General features: G+C 47.1%; 1 protein-coding gene and 1 long non-coding RNA gene across 8 annotated transcripts in view; both read right to left on the bottom strand.

Annotated features, from left to right (window-relative positions):
* Positions 1-748: 748 nt before the first annotated feature.
* Positions 749-16382, bottom strand: ARAP3 (ArfGAP with RhoGAP domain, ankyrin repeat and PH domain 3). 7 transcript variants are annotated; one of them, XM_074212737.1, is made up of 34 exons: positions 16303-16382; positions 15112-15334; positions 14219-14838; positions 13998-14065; positions 13763-13874; positions 13365-13568; positions 13033-13102; positions 12704-12824; positions 10974-11158; positions 10739-10845; positions 10123-10322; positions 9899-9984; positions 9379-9561; positions 9182-9290; positions 8595-8711; positions 8263-8410; positions 8049-8151; positions 7419-7638; positions 7258-7321; positions 6672-6835; positions 6188-6400; positions 5825-5930; positions 5521-5668; positions 4562-4630; positions 4103-4177; positions 3886-4000; positions 3666-3794; positions 3369-3502; positions 3017-3099; positions 2879-2914; positions 2581-2644; positions 2334-2471; positions 1997-2035; positions 749-1745 (listed from the first exon to the last, which is right to left on the bottom strand). In XM_074212737.1, exons 3-34 carry the CDS (start codon positions 14818-14820, stop codon positions 1248-1250), a joined length of 4710 nt encoding a protein of 1569 aa, XP_074068838.1. In that variant the 5' UTR covers positions 14821-14838; positions 15112-15334; positions 16303-16382; the 3' UTR covers positions 749-1247. The 7 variants fall into 7 exon arrangements, with proteins under 7 accessions (XP_074068838.1, XP_074068839.1, XP_074068840.1 ...); XM_074212738.1 differs by having other exon boundaries at positions 15174-15334; XM_074212739.1 differs by having other exon boundaries at positions 15226-15334.
* A 2274-nt stretch (positions 16383-18656) lies between these two features.
* LOC141506201 (uncharacterized) overlaps positions 18657-22387 on the bottom strand; it is a 54243-nt gene continuing 50512 nt past the window's right edge. Inside the window, exon 5 of the long non-coding RNA XR_012473798.1 lies at positions 18657-20951. This is a non-coding gene — a long non-coding RNA (uncharacterized LOC141506201). The remainder of the gene's footprint in view (positions 20952-22387) is intronic.

Genomic DNA, 22387 nt, shown 5'->3' with positions numbered 1-22387 from the left:
TCCCCGGCCCCCCCTTTTCCCCACCCCCCTCGGCTTGCTCGGATCTGGGCCGTGCCGACTTGGGGAGGCCGGGGACGGGAAGCGGCGGGCGGGGAGGGGCCCCGCGGCTCCGGAGGGGAGGACGCGGCGTCCGCGGGGCGGCCCAGGGAGCCCGTGCTGGGGAGTTTGGACGCCCGGGGGCCGCTGACTCAACCCGTAATTAGTCTCCTTAGCCGACACCTTCTTTTATACAAATCTGTTTATTTCCATATGCAGATCCGCAACTGGGGTGCCCCCCCTCCCCACCACCTCGGGGCCGAGGAGGAGGAAGCGGCTGTGATGACGTCGATGGCCTCAGACAGGGGGACAGACCGCTTCTGGGGGACCAGAGTGGAGGCGGGGCCAGCTGGGGCGGAGACCGACTCCGGTTCGGGGGCTCCGGCGTTTGGCTTGGCCAGATTCTCACCCAACAGGAAAAGCCGGAGCAGTCCGGGCGAGGGAGCTGCCTGGGGCTCCGCGAGTGGGAGACACGGGAGGGACCCGAGGCCTCGGCACCCGCCAGTAAGGAGCGCCGAGGGGGTAGAGGAGGGGTGTCTCGCCGGCACCCCCAGAACTCTCCTCCAGGCGCTGTCCCCAGCTCCTCCCAGTTTTCTCCCTTTCTTTCAAGACGGATCCTCCCTCAAAGCCGACCCTCTCCCCACTCGCATTATAACCTAAGCTTAAGGTCCTGGACGGGGTCTTTCTCACCTCCTCAACCCCATTTTCCAAGAGGGAAGCAAAAGTAAACCAGTAGCCGCTTGTTTTCAAAGTTTATTCAATGGATTCCCACCCTGCCTGGTTAACCGCATCCAAAACCTCCCCACAACCCGGGGTCTTGGAAAGTTAGAATGTCAGTCCTGGAAAGGACCTTAGAAATCCCTTCAACTCCCTTATTTTACAGATGAGGAAACTGAGGTCCAAAGAGGAAAAGGAACTTGCCCAAAGTCAGCGAACAAGTTAGTGCCAGAATCCTGACTGGAGCCCAGGTCTCCTGACTCATCCGTCCCATTATACCACAGCACACGGGATTGTCAGGGACTGGGAGGGGTTCTCCTGGCTGTGGCTGAGGGAGTTCCCATAGGTTCTTCTTGTAGGCTTTATGACCCCTTTTTAATCTTTGAATCTCCAATCTTAAACTCAGGCCCTCAGACAGTAGACACAATGTTTACTGTCTTTTGTCCCATGATCATCTCCCTCCCCATCCTAGAACTGGTTGCTTGGCTTCAGGGTCATGTAAGGGTCTGGCCAGATGGGGAATGAGAATTACAAGATTTGGGAGAACGTCCAGGAGTTTGCACAGGGTGGCTTATAGGGTTAGGGGTCCGTGATGGGGGGCTAGGAGGTTGAGAGGTGGGGAGACTGGGAGCAGAGGCCTCGCCCTTTCGCAGAATCAGCGAGTTTAGCTCCTGTACTAATTTATCCTCCAGAGACAAATGATGTTGAAAACTGGTTTTCCGAGGGGGACCCGGAGGTGGTTCCGGGGGTCCCCTCTCTTGTCCAAGGGAGCTTAACTTAGAAAGAGGGGGACGGTCACTCTGTAGACTCTGGCTTTGCTCTGGAATTGCAGTCTGGCTAATGGGGGGATCCCTAGGGACCTCTGATTCAGATGTCCGATCCAGTGGAAGTAGAGAGTCCTTAGTCAGTTCAGGGAAGGCCCCTACCTCTTCATACAAAGGTTCTTCAGTCTCTTCTTGTTCTTCCACAGAATCCTGAGACAGCTTCAGAGGCTGAATTGGGGAGTGAGTGGAATATTAGGGTTCCAGGGATATCTCATATCCTCCTAAGGGTCCCTCCCCTCTGTTCCCATTGTCTAATGCCCCTGAAACTCCTGCTCCTCCTCCTCACACAGAATCATGCTCCCAGCTTCACAGATCAATGTACAGCACATCAGGAGCATACAGCAATCCCCTGATCAGAGATGGGCACAGAGGAACACAAAAAGGCACATGACATTGGGGCAAAGGGACACAATACTCACAAAAAACATGGATAGTGTTCTCCGGTTGTGCAGGCGGCGCTGGTCATGGCAGCAGGAGTGGGAAAGACATAATGAGCAACAACAGACAGACAGCAGAGCAAGGGCAATAGGAGCATTGAGACACTGAGCAGGGAGTGGGCATGGGGATGATGGACTTTGTTGGGGGGGGGGGAAATGCTGCCCTTGCCCTGTTCCCCTGTGAATAGGATCACCCCAACCCTGACCTTGTGAAGCTTCCTTGAAGGAACAAAGGCAGGGGGAATGAAGTTGTGTCTTGGGTAGAGGGGCTGGACAAGGAATAGTGCCTAGGTTAGGGAGGATTTGGGAGGGTTCATACCAGTGTCTGGTTGGCAGAGAGTAGGGTGGCACCACTGTCATCACCTCGAATAGGCAACAGGGGCATTGTGCCAAATTTCTGTCGGGCTAGGTCAGAAGAGGAATGTCGACGCAGGACCACAGGCTGCTGGTCATCATGCTGGGCAAAGACAAGGGAGATATTAATGGGTATAAGCCAGCTCCTAAAGAGTGTGTGGAGTAGTATTGGGCACACAAGCTCTCCTCCCCTCCTCAATCTTCTTATTTACCTGGGCTTTCAGGATGCTGGTTGTCCAATCCCACATCTCCTCCTCATCTGTGCAGGACAGGTAGCTAAGGAGTAGTCAGAGAGAGAAAGAGAGTGAAAGTGACTGAACACAAACATAGAACTGGGGAAGGCAGCAGGAACCAGATATTTTTAACGTTCTATGAGTCTACAGTGAAGGAAGAAATGAAGTAAGAGAAAGTCAAAAAGGAAAAGAGATAATGGAAGGAAAAGGAGGGAGATGGGTAGAGCAAGAGATAAAAAAATCGGAAGGAAGCTTTAGAATAGATGATAATACTCACAGCTGCAACTTCTCCAGAATCAGTGTAAACCCCCATCTAGGAACCAAGTGAGAGCAATGTTGAAGAGAAAGAAGAGGGATGAATAGAGGTAGGAAAACATTTGAATGGGAGTAAAGACAAGAATTTCAGGTGACTCACGGTGTTGGTGGCTTTAGTTTTCTGCGTATTCCTAGGTAAACTTTTGCACTGTCCAAAGACCATTCTCGTTCTGGCTTAGAACTCTAGAGACAAGGTCAGGAATGTCAGTCACTCAACCAATAAGAAATTAGGGTCAACAAGGTCATGAGAACAACAAGATTATCAATAAACAGCTTCACCTTCTCTCTGTCCAAGGTGGCCTTACCAATTCCAAGCTTATAGTTCTAGGGCCTCTGGGATGGTAGAGGGTAGGGGAAGACATATGGAAGATGATCTCAGAGGCATCTGGGAAGATCATCTCTTAGGGTAGGGCTTTGAGAAGCTGAAGATGACATATCCCAGGTGCACTCACTCTTTTCTCCTTGAGCAGCAATAGGCAGCGTCCCCGAAGTAGGAAAAACCTTTCCTGAAAACGACTTCCTAGTAACTTGGGGGGTTCTTCACGGCACCGAAGGAGACCTACTCGGGGGCTCTCTCGTCGTACACCTGAGCATAGATGGGCAAGTGATGGACCAAGGAAACTGGGGAAAGTGGGATAATCCAAGGATAAATGGTTCAGTGCTCTGTGGATAGGCCCAATTTGATGCCTGCTTAGGGAGAGGCCATAAGTAGTATCGTGGGGACCAGGGATTGATGGGGTGGATCTTACCTGTGAAAAGGCAGCTGGCCTGGGTTAGGGAAACCTTGCGCAGCAACAAGGATGCAGAGCCTGGTTCAGGGAGCTGGCACCACTGCAGAGCTTGTTCAAGAACCCTTTCCTTTGGATGCAGGGGCCGCTCTAGAAGGTGACACAGAGAGGAGCTCACTTCCAACCCAGAACCTGCAACCCCCTCTCATCTATGGCCAGTCCTCATCAGAGCCAGACTCACCAAGCTCGCCATGCTCTCGAATCTCAAATGTCAACCACAGGTCTGTGCCAGCTGCTGCTCCCCTCATCTCTAGTACCTGATTTGTCAGCTCTTCAGCAGTCAGTGTTGGGGAAACCTGAGGCCAGAGAAAAATAGCAGGGGCCAGAGTTTCAGCTCTCTGTCTCCTTTCACCTTTCCTCTATCCTCTGATTACCTTTCCAGTTCTCACAAGACCGACCTTCAGAGTGACACAGTTGTCTGGTAGCTGCTGTTCCAAGTAAACTTCCATGATGATATCTCCAGCTTGTGACAGCTTTGGGTTGGGGTGGAGGGTGTCAGGAAGGAAGCAGTCAATGGAAGAGTAGAGAAGCAGATGTGGGTAAATGGTCAGACTCAGAGACCCCCTCTTGCTCTTTCAGATCACATTAAGTCACATTGCTTTATTTTCCTCCTGGCCCTTATCTTAGGATCAAGATGGGGAATCAATTGAGTATATCATTTGGAATCTCTTGAAGCCTTTATAAATTGGAGGGTGGGGGAGTGGGATAGTGATTGGGGTGAAGGATGAATCAAAGAAGTTCTAGGAAATTAGGGAAGGAATCAAAGGAGAATTTTGGAGGAGTTGCCTAATTTAACCAGAGAGTCAGCATCTTCTCTTGATGTTCCCCAATGCTCTAAGTGAGAAGGCTTTACTTACCTGCACATCCTTCCAGGTAGTAATGAGACTGACTTCCAGGTCAATCTGAGCCACTTGGTCTGAGTCAATCTATGGGAGAATAAGAGGCACTGGAAGAACTGGGAAACTATGGGAGCATAAAGAAAACTAATAAAGTTGCTGGTGGTAGAATAATAATAACAGCTGGCATTTATATAGCCCTTCAAGTTTACAAAGTGCTTTATAATATTATCTCATTTGTTCCTCGAAACAACTCTGGGGTCTAGATGCTCTTATTATTCAAATTGTACAGCTGAGGAAACTGAGTCAGAGGTTAAGTGGCTTGCCCAGAGTCTCAGAGATTGTATCTGTGGCTAGAGTTGAACTTAGTCTTCCTGATTCCAGGTCAGGGTTCTACGCATTCTACCACCTAGCTGCCTACTTTTCCACTTAGAAGCCTTGGAGAAAATCAGAATGTGCTTATTAAATAGGATAAGGAGGATCAGAGATCAGTAGTTGAGGGTCAGTGGGGGTGAGAGTGGCAGAAATGGGGAAACTATCAGAAAAGATGAAATGCACAACTTTCCTTTTCTTTAAGGAATGGTGAATTACCAGTTGAAAATGTAAACACTGTCAGAAGTAGTCACTGTGCAATTTGTTTTTTTATAACTGCTTTCTTTTTTGTTCATAATAAAAGGTCATTGGGGTGGGATGGGGGAAAAGAAGTATCTGGAAATATCTATGACGTAAAAACATATAAACAGAAAAAGTAACAAGAACAGAGTGACTCAGAGTTATGATGGCATGGTCACAGAGATGAGGTCTTGGAAGGAAAGGTTACTGGTCTCAGGAAAGGGGGAAAAGAGATGGCCACTGATGTAGGGGAACTTAGGCTGTTGATGTTGGGGGCTGATGAAGGGGAGAAGGACTGAAAGGAATTGAGGCTGAGGATGTGCAATGTTAGTGGATTAGAGAATCACTGGAGTTGAGAAAGGCCTTACATCAAAGACAAATACGTAGTTGTCGATGAGTTCCTGAAGCACTCGAACTTCATGCTCTCCTCTACCATCTGTCTGGAATACGCTTGGAGCAAACAACAGGGCCAGGTTCCGAGTACACATCTGGTTCAGAGTTGCACATTTCTGCACCCTGAGAGAGAGGCAGGAAAGTCAATGTGGCTACTAACATGATCCAATGGTTGACTGAAGTCAATGACAAGAGTCCTTAAAGATATCATTCTGGGCAATGAGTTAAAAACATTGCAAAGTCATTTTGGGAGATGAAGGAACACTAAGCTAGACTGACCGGAAGAGGTGACCAATGAGTGTGGACAGTGTCCTGTGGTTGACCTTGGGCAGGCATCCAATCACTTCTTTGTAACGCTCAAGCCGCTGAGACTTCTGGGGTAACTCTGAAATCAGAAATAAGGGATGGCAAAGGTTCGGAGACTAAGATATGGGTAGAAATAAGGTTAGGGACACTCCAGAGAATAAACTCTTCTAGACCAGGGTTTAGAAATAGCTAAGGATGATTGGGCTTCATCACTTAGTCATATACATGGATGACCTCTCCATCCTTACCTCCAGGTGGAGAATTTAAGGGATTAGTGAGAAAAGGAAGGATCTCAGAAGGGTTGAAATAGCTTGTGGCAAGTTCCTAGAAAGTTACCTGCAGCCTCCCTCCATCGAGGTAATAAGCGTGCAGAAGTCACAGGGTCATCCAGTTCCCGGAAAAAGCGTTTGAGTGTGTCTGTTACATCTTCCACAAAGTGCTCCCCTGGTCGGAGCTTCACTGACCGGGCATCCTGCCGGAACTCAGCCAAGAGCCGGAGACTTCGTGCTCGAGCACCCCCCTTTCTATATACACCCTCCAAACGAAGACCTAGAGACACCACCCATTATAGTTGCCATTGCACCTTGCCATCTTTCATTATTTTTCCTCATGTTTAAAAGTTGCTAGTCTTCATTCCTCAGTAGTTTTCTATCCTCCCCATATTTACCATTACCCACCCTTAATCCTCCATGCCCCTTAGATAGTGCTATCTTATTCATGGCAATGGATGAAGTTAACAGAGCCTAGATGCCAGAAAAGCTTCCCCATCAGTTCTAGAGACCTGCTCCCTGAGTTTTCTCCTGTTTCCCTCTCTCCTCACCATGCTGAGTGACAAAGCTAATGCAGGCATCCACAATGATGGGAATGTCTCCTCGACTCATCTGTTGCCCTTGCAGTGCTGTGCCCCCTCCACCAGCTGCTCCTCCAATGGCAGTGCTCCAGCCAGCAAAGTCTATACGTCCCTCCCCCTGTAAATAAAGGGTCCTGAGACCCAAGGAGACTTAGGTCAGGGACAGATGAAAAATGGATACAGAATGACTACAATGGTGTGAAGCTACTGAGTCAAGTTGCCAAAAAAAATTGAAGGTAGTAAGGACCATCAAGGCCCATCTATAGTGAGCAATGATATCCCTGACAAATGATAACTTCATGTATCTACTTAAAGAACTCCAGTAATGAGGAAGTCATTCATTCCTATGACAGACCTATCCATTTTTGGACAGCTCAATTTTAACCTAGAGTTACCAGCAGGGGGCAGGAATAACTCAATCTGACCCATCTCCAAAGCTGAAGAGGAGGCTGAGCACACAGAAAGAGCCATCAGAAACAAGGCCACAAGATATGGCCAGAATGCTGGCCATTGTTAGGATGGTGTGGGAAGGATTAGCTCCTTCAAGGGCCCTTACCTTCCTGTTTCCACCAGGACTAGATGGTCTTTCTTCTCAGGGCTGTCACTTGAAGATACCACACCTAGAAGGGAAAGAGAGAAGAGTGAGGAGAGCCCCTTTTGACCTCTATGGGACCCTCCTCCCTTCCTATCCACACCATCCATCCACCCCTAGCTCACTGATCTCCTGAAGTCTTCGAAGGTGCACAGTATCCTCAGGGGCCTGGGTGCCTGGACCTGGTGCTGGGCACAGGAACAGGTGGTCACCTCGAAGAAGGCCAAAGGCAGACAGCCAGAGGCCTGGGGTCAGTGCAGTCTGAGAGGGGGACCGCAACCGTAAACGGCCTAGCTTCAGCAGGCCAGGGCCCAGAAGCTGGTGACAGCTTAGTGGGGAGAACCACTGCAGGTGAAGGGAAAGCAGACAGAGGAAAGACATAGAGTAAGACATCAGGTGAAACCAAGAGAAAAGTGGAAAAAATTAGCACAGAAAAAAATGGGAGAGAGAGAGAGAGAGAGAGAGAGAAGTACAGGGAGAGATGAAGAAAAATCAAAGGAGAGAGAGAGAGACCAAAATGAAAAGAAACATCAATTAGCTCATCTGGGATGATACAAGGGATGCTATTGGGGCTGTGTGTGTTGGTAGGATTGAGGACCCAAGGCACGTGGATCTGTGAGATGAGGAAAAGATAGGGTTTTTTTTGAAAGACAATTGGAGTTAAGTGACTTTCCCACCAAGCTGCCCCAAGGAAAGGGTATTTGTGAAAGGTAATGGTATATTATGAAGGGAACTCTGAACTCTGATTTATTTACCTTGCCCACTGCTCTGGTCCAGGTCTCCAAACTATCAGCTCCATCAGCCCCAAAGTATTGAACCCTTTCTCCAGTCAGAATGAGTTCAAAAGAGAACGGGAACCTGGGGGCATAGAATTGGGAGAATGAAATAGGGACAACTATAGGGAAGAGTAAGGAACTATATAAGATGAGGGGATGGAAGAAAAGACTATGAAAGTACTTGGAGGGCTACCTGTCAAGGTCCCCTGAGTCAACTGGTGGGGGGCTTACCCCCAGACACACCACATCCTGAGGTTGTATCAGACTGACTGGTTCTGGACTGGTCTCTGATGAAAACATCTCCAAGGCTGCACCCAACACACACCACAGCCTGGGGGGTGCTGCAAAAATTGGAGAGGGGCAGGCACCACATATCAGGTAGTATCCTCTATTCTAAAAGTCTCTTTGTAAGCCTTCCCAGTACAGACCCCTTCCTAACAGCATTAAGTTTTTTCAAGCCCAATCCCATCTCCAGAACCACTTCTGCTTTCCCCTAATTCTTCTGCCAGGGTCCCCCTTCCTCACCATCTCGGCCCCGGCGGTAGGGTGGAGGTCCAGGCTTGTTGCTGACTGGGCTGCAGTGCAAATAGCCACTTAGTGTAGCAGGCACTAGGACTTCATTGTACACACCAGGGGATGAGTCTGAAGGATGACATGATGAGGGGCAGGAGATTAGCTCAAGAGATCAGTGCAGATAGTATGAGCTCAAATTTACCTACCTCCAATCATAATGGCAGAATGTCCCAGATTCTTCAGTTTCCCACCTACCCAAATGAAGTCTGGGATAGAGGATAGAATGTGAGGTGGGGGCTGGTGGGATGGCAAGTTTCATTTACTTCTACCTCAAGCCCCCCCCCTCCCACTCAACTCTAGATGGATGAATCCCATTTAAGGCTGACCTTTATTTAAACCATACTTTCTTCTGGTAGGGAAGAACAAAAAGTGATTATAAGGGAGGGATTCAGCATTAAGGAAATTTCGAGAAGGTCCTAGAAGAACCTAGGAGGCTATGTCAAGGCTAGAGAAAAGCAAGAGGTATTGAACTAGAGGATTAACAATAGGGTCCTAAGGAAGTCACCAGAAAAACTTTACCCAGAAAAAAAAAAGTTTACCCAGGGGGAGGAAATTAGAGAAACTGCCTTCAGAGCTGGGTTCCTCATATGAGAAGAGCTGAATCATGGTTTTCAATAGGTTGGGTCCTGTCACAGCTGTACATAGTGCCTGGGTAAGAGAGGAGTCAAACATCAATCCCCTCCCAGAGAATCTAAAGGATGACCCCAAACTGCCCTCCTCCATGCATCCCTCTCACCTGAAGCAGTTGACTGTGGTCATGGTACTGAGGATGGGGTGCCCGAAAAAGACCAAGACGGTATTTGCTGGAGATGAAGTCCCCACGAGGGCCGGGTGGAGTATCTGGATGCAGCCCTCCTCCTGGGGGCAGTCCCTTTATCCAGAAACGGTTGGCTCCATCATTGCCCAGGATGAGGAAAAGCTGACAGATGAGAAGGAGAGCCAAGGGGCTATGATGACTAGTTTCAACAGAAGCTAGTTTTCTCTGATCTCCAGCTCCCTGGGATATCCTATGGCCTTTTTCTTTCTTCAGATACCCTCCCTTGAGTCACTCAATCTCTACCATTAACCACCTTTGATTTCAACTTTTTTTTTTTAGGTTTTTGCAAGGCAACGGGGTTAAGTGGCTTGCCCAATGCCACACAGCTAGGTGTCTGAGACCAAATTTGAACCCAGGTACTCCTGACTCCAGGGCTGGTGCTTTATCCACTACGCCACCTAGGCACCCCGATTTCAACTTTTTCACCAGTTACTTTTACCTGCACAATCTCATTGCTCCAGATGCTTGTATCCAGTTTCAAGCTCTGCACTTTAGACACCCCAGAGCCCAGAGCCCGATGTTGTCCTATAGGAAAGCAACTGGTTTGAATACTACTAGCCTTGGGGATAGAGCTCCCACTCCCCTCCCCTCCTCAGAGTCATCTCCTTACTACTTCTGCCTTGCCCTCTCAGTCTTTCTGTCTCTGAGCCCAACATTCCCCACCTGCACAATGTTTGCAGATAACCACCCCCAGGTTGATTGAGGCCCAGTCAGGACGAGGTGCTCCGCAGTCTGCACAGTGTCGGTTTGCTCTGTTGGACCAGATCTTCTCAGCCACCTCATAGTCAGACAGAGTCTCAGTGATGGCCTCCTGCAGAACAGCTGCCCAGTCCTGGCGAGTGCAGGCTGACTCTGCTGTGAAGCTGGTAAGGGGGCGGGATATATTTGAGCCAGCCCATCAGGATTCAACTTGTACCTTCCTCCAAATCCATCCTCAGACCCTCCTGCTTGCAGTGGATCCCTGGAGGCAGCCATTAGTAATTTTAACATGAACTATTCAAAAGGAATGAATGACTTTGGAGGTGATAAGGCTCACTCACTAAAACGTTTTCAAGTAAAGACTGGATGGTTACCTATTGGTTATATATGAGTATGCTTATTCAAACAGGGAATTGGACTACCTAGCTTTGGAGGCGTCCTCTAATTCTGAGAATCTGACCCTTCTCACTAATTTCTCTAGTCTCATTTTAGTTGTTCATAAGGTCAAAGACTTTCTGAATTCTAGCCTCTGCACCCTCATCCAACAGTCCCATCTTAGATGTAACCCTTCTCTCCCCACCTGAAGCATCGATGGGGTGTAAGAAGGTCAAAGCTTCGATTCTTGGTCTCCCGGACACTGCAGCCCCGAAGCTCAATGAAACAAATTCCAATGCCCAGAGAGAAGGACTGAAGAGATGAAGAGTTGGGGAAGAAGTATCAGGGATTCATCTGGAGGATGGTGCCCTCAAGGGCTCCATTCAGGCTGTATTCCCTGGGTCCTACTCTATCCCTCATGCCACCTCTCTCCCTTTTACCTGCTCACTCTTGTACAGTCCTAGCTCCCCAGGGCTCAGAGCTGCGAACACTTTAGCTTTGTGTCCTCGAAGTTCTAAGGTCCCTGTGCGGAGGGGCCGTGGTGGATGAGGAGGCCGGGGGTTACCTAGAAGCCGTTGCTCCTTTAGTCGAGACTGTAGTGTGGAACACCAGTTGTCCCTCTGAGCTGAAGGCAAATGAGGATGAGGAATGGAGAAGTTGAATCATAGAGCGAAGAGTATGTAGATAATGCCCAAGAGAGCAGTGGACCTGGATTTGTGGTTGATGTGACTACCCTCTAAGAAGACACTTTGAAGCAATATATGAACATCTCCATCTGAGAGCTCTATGGCACCTCAAATTCAGTCATTATAGAATTTATTGTTTATTTTCTCTATTTGTTCCTCCCCCAAGTTTTTCTGCTTCTTTTGAGTATATTACTACCTTTTCAGTCACCCAGGTTTATAACCTCAGTCTTGCCCTCTTCCTTATCACTCCCCTGCCCACAGTCAGTAGCCTTGTCAATTCTACTATCACTATATCTTTGTATCTTCCTTCAAACTGCCAGCACCCTACTTCAAATCTTTATCATCTCTGGTCGAGACTATTGCAAGAGTCTCCTCCCTGCTCTCTGTTTTTAACCTTTGCAATCCATTCTCCATGGGGTTGCCAAAATAATATTCCTCAGGTGTAATTCTTATTATGTCATTTCTCAGCTCAAGAATTTCCAATGACTCCCTATTGCCTCTAGAATAAAATACAAACTCCTGTTTTGTCATTGAAAGGCTTTCATAATCTGGTTTCAGATTATCTTTTTTTTTTTTTTAAGTTTTTGGAAGGCAATAGGGTTAAGTGGCTTGCCCAAGGCCATACAGCTAGGTAATTATTAAGTGTCTAAGGCCGCATTTGAATTTAGGTACTCCTGACTCCAGGGCCGATGCTCTATCCACTGCACCACCTAGCTACCCCAGAACTAGGTAATTATTAAGTGTCTGAGGCTGGATTTAAACTCAGGTCCTCCTGACTACAGATTATCTTTCCAGATTTACTCTGTATTGCTCTGATTGCCATAGTTTATGTTCTGTGTAGTGTCCTATGTTCTTATTCCCCCTTTTGGCATACCATCTCCTATCTCCATCTATGGCTTTGTCCAGACTGTCCTCATCCCTGGAATGCTGCCTCTTCTCACCTTCCCCTCTCAAAATCCTATCTTCAGGCTATCTAGTGCACTTCCTGGTACCCTTACTTGTTATTGCTGTTTCCTTTCTCATATTATCTTGTATTTATTTATGTTTATATGCCATAATAATCATATAACATAAGTTATTTGAAGTTGAAGGCTGTTTTTCATGTTTCTCTTTGTATCATAAACACCTAGCACAATGATTTGCACAGTCTTTTTTTTTCTTTTTTGGTCCTGTGATTTCAAAATTTGGATAGAAATTTTGGTGTGGAAATATTCTTCACAAATGAAAGTCAACAAATCACCTGCAAATAATAGAGAATTTCCTAAAGCACAGAGAGGTTTATCATTGCTCATGAACACACAGTTTGTCAGAGGCAGAAGTTGTACCCAGGTCTTCTTCATGCCAAAGCCCTCCACTCTGCTATGTTGTTTCTCACTTTGCACACAATATATACTTAATAAATGCTTTTTTTTTTGGATTGAAGGGAATTGGATGGCAATGAGTCTACCTCATGGTTTCCTACCCCAGGCTGCCCCTCCTCTCACCTTCACTCTCAGCTCGAAACACAAACACTCTTTGGCTAGTGATGACTTGGAACTTGCAATCCTTACAGCTTCGGATCATCTCTATGACAGTCAGCGGGATAACCCCTTTAGGGAAGGTATCCTGGGGAAGAGATCAGCATTGACCCACAGTCAACAAGTTGGTCTAACCACCCCAGGAATAGTCCCTCTCCTCATTCTGTTTCTCCTTGAGACCCTCATTTTCTCCCTTCTCTCACAAATTTCAGATCCATTAATAACCTAACATTCCTTCTTCACCTTCCTACTCTCCTTGTACTCCATTCCCAACCTCCACATACATGCAAACCCACCTTGTCACTCCCATAATACATCAGCTTCTTTCCATTGAACCTGACAAAACGCCTCTGAAAGACATAATTCCTGGGGGAAAGGAAGGAGGGAAGAATTAGTCTTCCAGAGCCCCAGGTAGGCAACAGGAAGATACTCTCTAATGAAGGGGAAGGGGAGGGTCTCTTAGGGTTAAGGGATAGACTGGCACCTTTCCAAGTCATTTATTAACACCAACACCTTCCAGCCACTCTTCCTAGATCCTACCTCACCCCTCTTATGGCTTCCCCTACTCATACTCTTCCTTTTTTTTTCCCTTTCCAAAGTTCCCCACATGACCCCCTTCCAATCACACCCTTGAGGTGAGAGCTTGTCCAACCAGCCACTAAGCAGGGGTGTAGGGGGATCAGCTAGTGAGGTGAAGCTGGCATAGGGGGAGATAAGATCATCGCCCGGCTCTTCAGGGTCCACAATGGGCATCAAGTGGGTGGAGTCTCCAGGCAGCTCCAGGCTGGCATAGCCACAATCCTCTCCCCCCTCAGGTTCATGGCTGCTTGGCCTAGGAAAAGTAGAGGAGGGATGTGAATCAGTTGACTCTACTCACTCTATTCCTTTGCCTCATGATTGTTATATTCCTCCCCATCATTCCTTGTTCTAAATATTCTCCTTTATGATCTTTCTAAATTTCTCCCCAATATACTCTCTATGTCTCCTTTACATCTTACCTTTTATTATCTTCCTCAAAGCACCTACCTGGGTTCACCAGCTGACTGACTGACACCTTGTGTCTTCCTTCCTTTGGGAGTCCCAGTGACTGAAACAGGCTGAACACCATAATACAGGCTGCTGGGGTCCATGATATGCACTGGAGTTTGGTGAAATATAGATGGGGAGGTAAGTCAAAGGGTAAGAAGCTTTTACATCTTACCCTCACCTCTAATAAATCTGCGATCCCTTTTCCCCATCCTCCTTATGGTCCTCTGCTGACCTGTGCCTCCCGTGGGTCTGGAAGTGGGAATGGGAGTAGGAAGATCTACCATGGAGCAGTCTGTAGGCCTAAGGACAGAAGGGAACTTGTAACACAGGGAAGAAAGAGGGAGAACAGAAAGAAAAAGAACTTTGCCTTCTCCCTCTCCCCCTTATTTCTCCTTCCCTTACTGAATTCCAGATCTTTTAGTCCCTTCCCCAGGTGATTGCTAACCCACTCACGTCTCTTGAAGTCCTGGTTGGGCTCCCCTTCCAAGATCCAGCCCAAAGTAGATATCATTGGGCATCATTGTCATCTTGTGCAAGTTGGGAGGCTGATCTGAAAGACGGGAAGGGGGAAAGGGGGATTGAGGAGTGCTTAGGGAAGGCTTTTGGCTCGCTGGCTGCATGGGGAGCATGTTTTCCTCATCTTGGACTATTAGGCTGGTATCCTCTCTTTGAGATGCTGGAGGGGTTTCCACAGGAGAGTCTGATGGAGGAACTGGAACTGATTCAGCAGGGGTGGTGCCAAAAAAAGTAAATACAGTCCTTGGTTTGGGTACTGGTTTGGTGGGGAGCACTTGAGAATCTGGGCTTGGGGATTGATCCATGGTAGCGTCCAGTGGGATGTCTGTAGGAACTTCCACAGTGGCCCCCTGCAACAGGCGAAGAATCCGTTTGCGATGACCTGTGGCCCAGATGCCCATTCGATCAAGTTCCTTGTGGCCCAGGTTTTGGGCAGCAGCTGCAGTAGACACACCGTGCCTCCGGAATGTATCTGCGTACCGCTCCAGATGTACTCCTGCCAGCCAGACCTCAATGTCCAGGTCCCTGGGTGACTCCATGAGGGTTCAGGCCATTTCCTACACAAGAGAGAGTGGAGGTGGGGGTGATGGAGAGGGCTCAAGGTAAACTTCACAGACCCTTCTCCTCAGTTTGGGATAGAAGGGGTCTAATCCAAATCCTGCAAACCACCCCCAATGACAATCAGGCAAAATTACAGGGATATAGACATATGGCATGTGGAGACACAGAATTTCTAGATTGTCAAAGCTGGAAGGGAATTAAGAGATCTGACCTAAACCCCTTGTTTTACAAATAAAGAAAGGAAGGCCCAAAGAGATTAAGTGACTTGCCCAAGATCACATATCCAATAGGTGGCAGAATCAGAGCCAAAACCCAGGTTTCTTTGACTCACGGTTGAGTGTTCTTTCCATTACACCACACAGAGTCACTGAGAATGCAGATACCTAGAGTCCTAGAAAGCCACTGTGAAGTGAGGAAAGGGACCAAGGTCACAGGAGGGGGCTGGGAGCACTGAGAGCTTCAAGATAAGGTAGTTGGTCCAAGAGCAGCAGCCTGGAACCAAGGCAGAGGAAGGAGAAGGGTCAACATAATCAGGGTGGAGTAAAAGGACCAGTGATCAACCTAGTAAAAATTAGTAAGAGGCAAGAATGGAAGAGACCATTCCCACAGGCCTCTGCAACTCTAACCCAAAACACTGCTGTCCAGTTTCCAGTTCCTCCTCCCCTTCCACCTATTGTCTCCACTCAGACTTCCTTCCTGTCCCTTCACCAAAGAGCCACCCCCACATCCTGCCCCGGCCAGGCTGGCCAGAAAACTCTGATATGTCAGGGCTGGGCCAGAAAGAAAGAAAGTGGTGGATGATGATGGAGTTGACTTTGTCAGTCGAACTAACATTCCTGTGTAGGGATCTGTGGGATATCTCCCCTCATTCCATTTGGCACATCCTAGGCCCACACTCAATCTGAAATGAAACTTTCCTTCATCCCTATTCCCTCTACCCTTTTCTCGGACTTTTTCTGTATTTGCCCCATCCCTATTCCTCCCTTTGTCTAGATTCTTCCCTACCCCACCTTTAATTTCCATGTCATGAATGACCACCCCCAGTCGAGATTTCACTGACTCAAGCTACCCCTCTCCCTTGTGACTCACTCCCTTGCCTGGCACAAGACTGGAAACCAAGTGGTCAGAATGGGGGTAAGATTGCCAATGGGAGGGGGGGAGGGCGGGGCAGGGGGAAAAAAGGCATGGGAAGGAGCGAGGAGAGGGCAGAGTCGATCTTGAGAAAGGAGGGGCGGGTCAACCGTCGGGGGCGGGAGAGAAGAATTTGCAGGAGGCGGAGAGGGGCTTCTCACTCTGGAGATCACGCTTTGAGATCTTAGAAAGGAGGAGCCCTTGAAAGAGGGCTAAAGTGGTCGGGAACGAGAGAGAGAGAGAGAGAGAGAGAGAGAGAGAGAGAGAGAGAGAGAGAGAGAGAGAGAGACAGGACTGGGGGCATGGGAGTAGAGGCAACGGGTCCTCACCTCAATGGGCAGCGAACCACTCAGCTCCATTCACACGGCGCGGGAGCAGCCAGCGTCTAGAAGCTCCAACCTCTATCCCTAGTGCTTCGACCCGCCCGGGCCCTCCCACCACCTGGGTTGTCCCCGCCCCGGCTAGGCTGTCCACTCCGCCTTCTGCAGGCGCCCCTTATGCAAGGACTCAGAGGGAGAAGAGGTTGCAGAGCCGTTACCCAACCCCCTGAATTAAACTGTCGCCAACTTCACGCCGCCCCTACCGCCTGGGTCCTACTAGGAGAGATAGTCGGAGACTCACAAAACTATCCCTCCATCCCCAAATTTTCCTTGGGATACCTCAATCTAAGGGGATCTGGAGATAGGAAAAGGTGACCACAAGATGCAGTCCCAGAGGAATTGCTCTGTCGTTACCTGATCCTTCCTTCAGACCTAGGGGTCCTTAAATCCTGAGATCGGGCATGCTAGCTTATTGCTTCTGATTCCTACTTCCTTCCATACCTCTTCTATGGAAACTACTCTGGTGACTTTCCCACCTTCTCTTACCTCCCTCCAACTTCATCCACTGATACTTCACGAAGGGAGGACTATGGATTGCCCAATAAACTCTGATGATAGAGTTGTGTAGCTGAAAACGGTCCTTATGCCCACTTTTTCAGAAAGATGCTTAATCTCTACAAGCTGGAAAAGATTTCTTTCTCTTTTTTTTTAGGTTTTTTTGCAAGGCAAATGGGGTTAAGTGGCTTGCCCAAGGCCACACAGCTAGGTAATTATTAAGTGTCTGAGGCCGCATTTGAACTCAGGTACTCCTGACTCCAGAGCTGGTGCTCTATCCACTGCACCACCTAGCCGCCCCTGGAAGAGATTTCTGAAGCCTTCTAGTCTAATAAAATAATGGTATTTTATTGATGACCAAATTGAGGACCAGGGAAATTAAGTGATAGTAAGAATCTGAGGCAAGATTTGAATTCAGATCCTTTGACTCCAGCTCTAGTTCTGTTCCCACTGCACTAGGTGAAGAAAGGGCTCTTCTCCAAGGGCTCCTAGATGGAATTCCCATGTTCTCTGTCCCATTTCTCTTTTGCTACATTGTGATTTGGTGGGAAGAGGCAGGTAATGCTGGGTTTTCTGGTTTATATTGGGAAATGAAACATGGACTATATAATGAGGAGATCCTGTTTCTGGGGGGAAAATTGAGGAATGTGGGGGCCTCCTTTTAACTGACCAAAGAAATCATGCTAACTCCTCTCCTTTGGGGACCTAGAATTGAAATAGAATTTATGCTATTGGGGAGAGCTCTCCATATTCAGCCTGGTAAAGTTTACCCTAGCATGTATGAAACAGAACACAGGGTCTCAAGAGAATCAAAGAATTTCAATAGATGGGAATCTATGATTATTGCCAGAAACTCTCCTCTTCCTTCCTCCATTCCCAGATGAAGGCAGAAAAGGAGTGATCTGCCTTTTTTAGATCTGAGAAAACAGGCACAGAGTGGAGGGTGCAGCAGGGTCAGAACAAGGTTTATTTCTGCAGAATATTGGGGCCAAGGCAGGGGCTTGAAGAGGAGGCCTAGGAGATCAGGGTGGAGCCATGAAGAGGGAACCTCTGCAATGATGGCAAACATAACTTCCTTCCACAGAAGACTTATCAGAGATTTCAACTCCAGCTCTATTTCTGTCTATTACTGTCTTTTCTTTCTCTCTCTGCCTCTGCCTCTGTCTCAAACTTCTATGTGTTTCTCCCTTTTATTTCCTTCTCCCCTTGGAAAGCTATGGTCTTGGATATGGGAAGGATGTTTGAATATGAACTTGAAACTTCATACTCCAAATTAAGCCTTAAAGATCAAGACTAATGACCTCTCCTTCACCCACAGCTTCACATATTCCCTCCATCAATTCTCCCCTCTCCTATACACAGGGTGATGCAGGTGGATAGTGCACCAGCTCTGGAATCAGGAGGATCTGAGTTCAAATATAGATCAGACACTAGACACTTAATATCTGAGTGACCTTGGGCAAGTTACTTAACCCTGACTGACTCTCTTCTAAGGCTAACTACAGTCATCCTGATCCTTGTCCAACCACTGGACTCAAATAGCTCTAGAGGAGAAAGTGAGAATGGTAACTTTGCATAGCATCACTTCACTCAAATCCAATTCACATGCTTATCTTGACATCACCTCCCCTGATGTCAAGGTCTTCTTTGAGAATGAAGGACAAACATTATCATCACCATCATCAACATAGTAACCATACTATTCACACAAACTCAAGCTGCTAACACCAAAAAGTTTCACTGAGATATGGGAATCACATACCTGTCAACATGCAACATAGAAAGGATTGAAGCTATTAAATGCCCTGCCATCCTCCAACCTAATACAAATGTTCCAACTTCTCTCAAGATCAGTACCAGAGAAAGTGATAGTTAAGAAAAAGAAAGAAAAAAAAATCAAAGTCAGGGCCAGTAAACAAGGCATTGTTTGAGACAAAAGCAGAAAGGGCAGCGCAACCTGAGGATGGCAAAGTGATGGGGTAGATATATTTATGAGTTTCAGACTAAGTACTGTCTACTCTGACTCCAAACCAAACCCCATATTCTAGGATTTTGCCCTAAGAGATTATTGTTTATCCTTCATTCTCTTTTTTGGGTTTTTTTTTTGTTCAGGTTTTTGTAAGCAAATGGGGTTAAGTGGCTTGCCCAAGGCCACACAGCTAGGTAATTGTTAAGTGTCTGAGATCGGATTTGAACCCAGGTACTCCTGACTCCAGGGCCGGTGCTTTATCCACTGTGCCACCTAGCTGCCCCAAAGACTCATCTTCTTGAGGTCAAATCTGATACTATCTTGCTGTGTGACCCTGATCAAGTCATTTAACCCTGTTTGCCTCAATTCTTCTATAAAATGAGCTGTTCTAAGACATAAAGGGAAAAAAAGACAAAAGACAAAGGGTCTATCTTCCATGAGTGACTTGATCTGAGTTAGGAGATTGGGAATCAAGGTAAACAATCCACATTCCCTTTTTCTCATTCCCTTATCAGCTGAGCAGAGACCTCTGTTTCTTCCAGGATATTTGGCTAGGGATGGGTTTGTGGGCAGAGTACTTAGTTACAATTTTCTTTTTTCTTTTTGGTTATTTGGAGGGGTTAAGTGATTTGCCCAAGGTCACACAACTGGATAATTATTAAGTGTCTGAGGTCACATTTGAACTCAAGTCCTCCTGACTCTAAGAGAGGTGTTCTATCCACTGTGCCACCTAGCTGCCCCCTTTAATTATAATTTTCTATGCTGTGGGTTTTGGTGAGGTAAGACAGGGAGAGGGGGAAAGTTGACTGTCACTAATTGGAAATTCTGAATTAGTTACAGGACTGGGGCTCAGGTCTGTGGGACTGAGCTGCTCCAAATTAAGAAAGGCATTTGAGTTGAGGGCAGATCTCTAAGATTAGCCAGGGATGAGAATTCAGATCTGACAATGGTGGGAGGAGTGACAGGAAATTTGTGAGGAGGAGGGGATTCTCTTCAGGATCACTGCCATGGCAAAGATATACCTCCACCAGGCTACTTTCATCAGTGTTGCCCAGGGAACTACTAAGTAGCCCCCAGAAAGTGGGGACTGGAAGCCAATAACAGGCTAACACCAAGCCCTGTCTTTTCTGGCTCCTTCATACCCTGCCTCTCCTGAGGGAAGATAAAGTATCTAGGGACCAATTGAACCAATAGCTTTTATAACCAGTTATGGCTGTTTTTCTAAATAAAAGGAGAGTTTAATCAACAAGGAAAGAGATCAAGTAATTCCCAGTGATGGGAGAGGAGGGTTCTACTGCTTTCCTAGGTCTCCTGCCCAAAGACACTGAATTCCATGTGACTCTGGCTGTTGCTATAACCCTATTCACCTTAGAGGTTTGAAACTAGGATACTCTACTCACCAACCTACTTAAATATCAATCTCCTAACACAGAAGGTCAACATACTGTGTTCTCATTACACCCTGTCATTCAAATATACTTATTATACCCTATGACCTTATCACACCCTTTTATCTCATGATATCTCATTTAATCCCTTCACTTTGCTAAATCCAATCAACCTATAACTCCCTTTCATTTAGTTACATTCCTGTCTTGTCCTTATGCCTCATCATTCTTGCTAGATTCATCCTGGCAGCACTCTTGTTCCCTGTTTGATATTCCCCTCTTTCATTGTCATCCCTCATCAACCTTGTATTATAGTCATTCCATTGCTACATAATCCTGGTTGCTGCATCTCCTTTGGCCTGTGTACCAATGTTCTCTCAATTCTGACCCTCCATAACTTCATTCTGTCCTCCCAATCCTCATCACCTCCCATCTTTCTGGTGCAGATAGGAACCTATTTGACCATTGCTCCCATTGGTCTTGGTGAGATAAGCAATCTGCAGGGAGAAAGTCCTTCCTTGAAGAAGTTTCTGGGATGGGAGGCAATCAGAAGCAGAATACATGAACAGCCTCTTCCATCCTTTTTCTGGGATTGAGAGCGAACTTCCTCAGTTCCACTGCTTTCTCTTCCTACAGCCCCAGTCCTTTCTCACTTGATGCTTAATGCTGCGGTTGAAGATGCTGTTATCACTATCCAGGGGCAGCCAATCACAAGTCTCTGTCCTTTAGAGGTCTGTGGCAGCTCCCTGAAAAGAGAAGCCAATAGCAAAATAAAATGTCATTCCTCTCCCTGGGATATTCTGGGGTAAGAGGACTCTGGGTCCTCGAAGTTTATTCTCTAAGTAAGGAGCAGGCAAGGATCCTCTGTAGGAGAATAGCTGGACGTAGCCCTGGATACAAGGACAGCATAGCTCCTAGGTAACTAGGGATAAGTAATGGTCCTCCTAGACAAAGGATCCTTCAGGAACTTTGCTTCTTTGGAAAGGGGATATAATTTTCTGGGTCCTGTTTCAGCCATGAAAAGTGACACCTCAGGACCCTAGTGAAATCCCTGAGCACCCTGATGATGGAAATGAAGGTCCTGAACTTTAAGAAACTCATCCTGGCAGCTGAGTGGAGAATGAATGGAATTGAGAGTGACTTGAGGTAGGGAGACCATGACTTCAATAGTGAAGAGGTGAGATGTTGAGTGTGGAGTCATTGTTAGAGGAGAAAAGTGAAGGGGAATATTTGAGAGATAATACAAATCAACAAGATGTAGAAACTTTGGATCTGGGTTGAAAGAGAATGAGGGATCTAGGGTAATGGCTAGGTTGCCAGTTTGATATACTGGGAGGATGGTGGTATCATCTGTAGAGCCTACACTTCCTTGTGGGAGGTGGGAGTGGGAGAAGGGAGAAGACAAAGATAATGAGATCAATTTTGTGCCTGTGGATTGAGGAATGATACTGACAATTAAATTCTCTTTCTTCCCACTTTGCTGATTCTACCTTAAGCCATTCAAGAGCTTAGGCACAGAATCTACTGAATAGCCTGGAAGGAAATGTGAGACTAAAGGCAGGGACTTTGGGAACTGAGAATCCTTTGGGTTAGAGATGGAGGAGATCTGATCAGGTGACAGAAATAATGGGTTGAAAGATTAGGGAAGGAATGGGGAACCTCAGTGGTTGTAATTTATGTCAATGCCTCTATGCGGGAGTCAGTGATTAGGGGCTGAAGTCTCTCATTCCTAGTCAAATCCCTCATGATTTTCTAGAGGGACAGCTCAAGTAGGGATAGGCAGTGAAGGGGGCATAATGAATCAAGTTTTGACCTGAATCACTTGCCTGGTGCTTGAATACTTTTGCCCTTGGCTTCAGACAATAACACCAATCTTGCAGCACTATTTATGTCAATCTTCATGCACTATACTTGAAAGGTCCCATAGTCAAAGTCATCTAGGACATAAATACTATTCCCTCCCAGAGACAAGGGAGGTCCTTTCAAGAACAAAGTACTTAGAACCCCTATCTGGAACACAGATCTTGACTCAAGTCACTTCTCCTGCTAAGATCTTTCAGTACATAGTGAGGTCATTTTCTTCCAGATGGGCTTGGTTACTTGTGACATTTTGTGAACAGGAACTCATGCTTTTTTTCTTCCCCAATTGAACAGTCATCTTAGTCCAGATCCTCTTGCTTTT

Source organism: Macrotis lagotis, chromosome 1 (assembly GCF_037893015.1).
Source record: "Macrotis lagotis isolate mMagLag1 chromosome 1, bilby.v1.9.chrom.fasta, whole genome shotgun sequence".
In the NCBI taxonomy this organism is placed as follows: Eukaryota; Metazoa; Chordata; class Mammalia; order Peramelemorphia; family Peramelidae; genus Macrotis; species Macrotis lagotis.
The sequence above is the reverse complement of the archived record's forward strand: the minus strand, read 5'-3'. Positions and strand labels throughout refer to the sequence as shown.

Excerpts from the sequence above, each read along its gene's own strand:
- ARAP3 (XM_074212736.1), bottom strand. The coding sequence starts at position 14,820 with ATGGAGTCACCCAGGGACCTGGACATTGAGGTCTGGCTGGCAGGAGTA. Across the intron at positions 6,836-7,257 it reads GTCCTGGTGGAAACAGGAAG|GACCCTTTATTTACAGGGGG; the intron begins GTAAGGGCCCTT and ends CTTGGGTCTCAG. Across the intron at positions 3,503-3,665 it reads GGCCAGCTGCCTTTTCACAG|GTGTACGACGAGAGAGCCCC; the intron begins GTAAGATCCACC and ends ATCTATGCTCAG.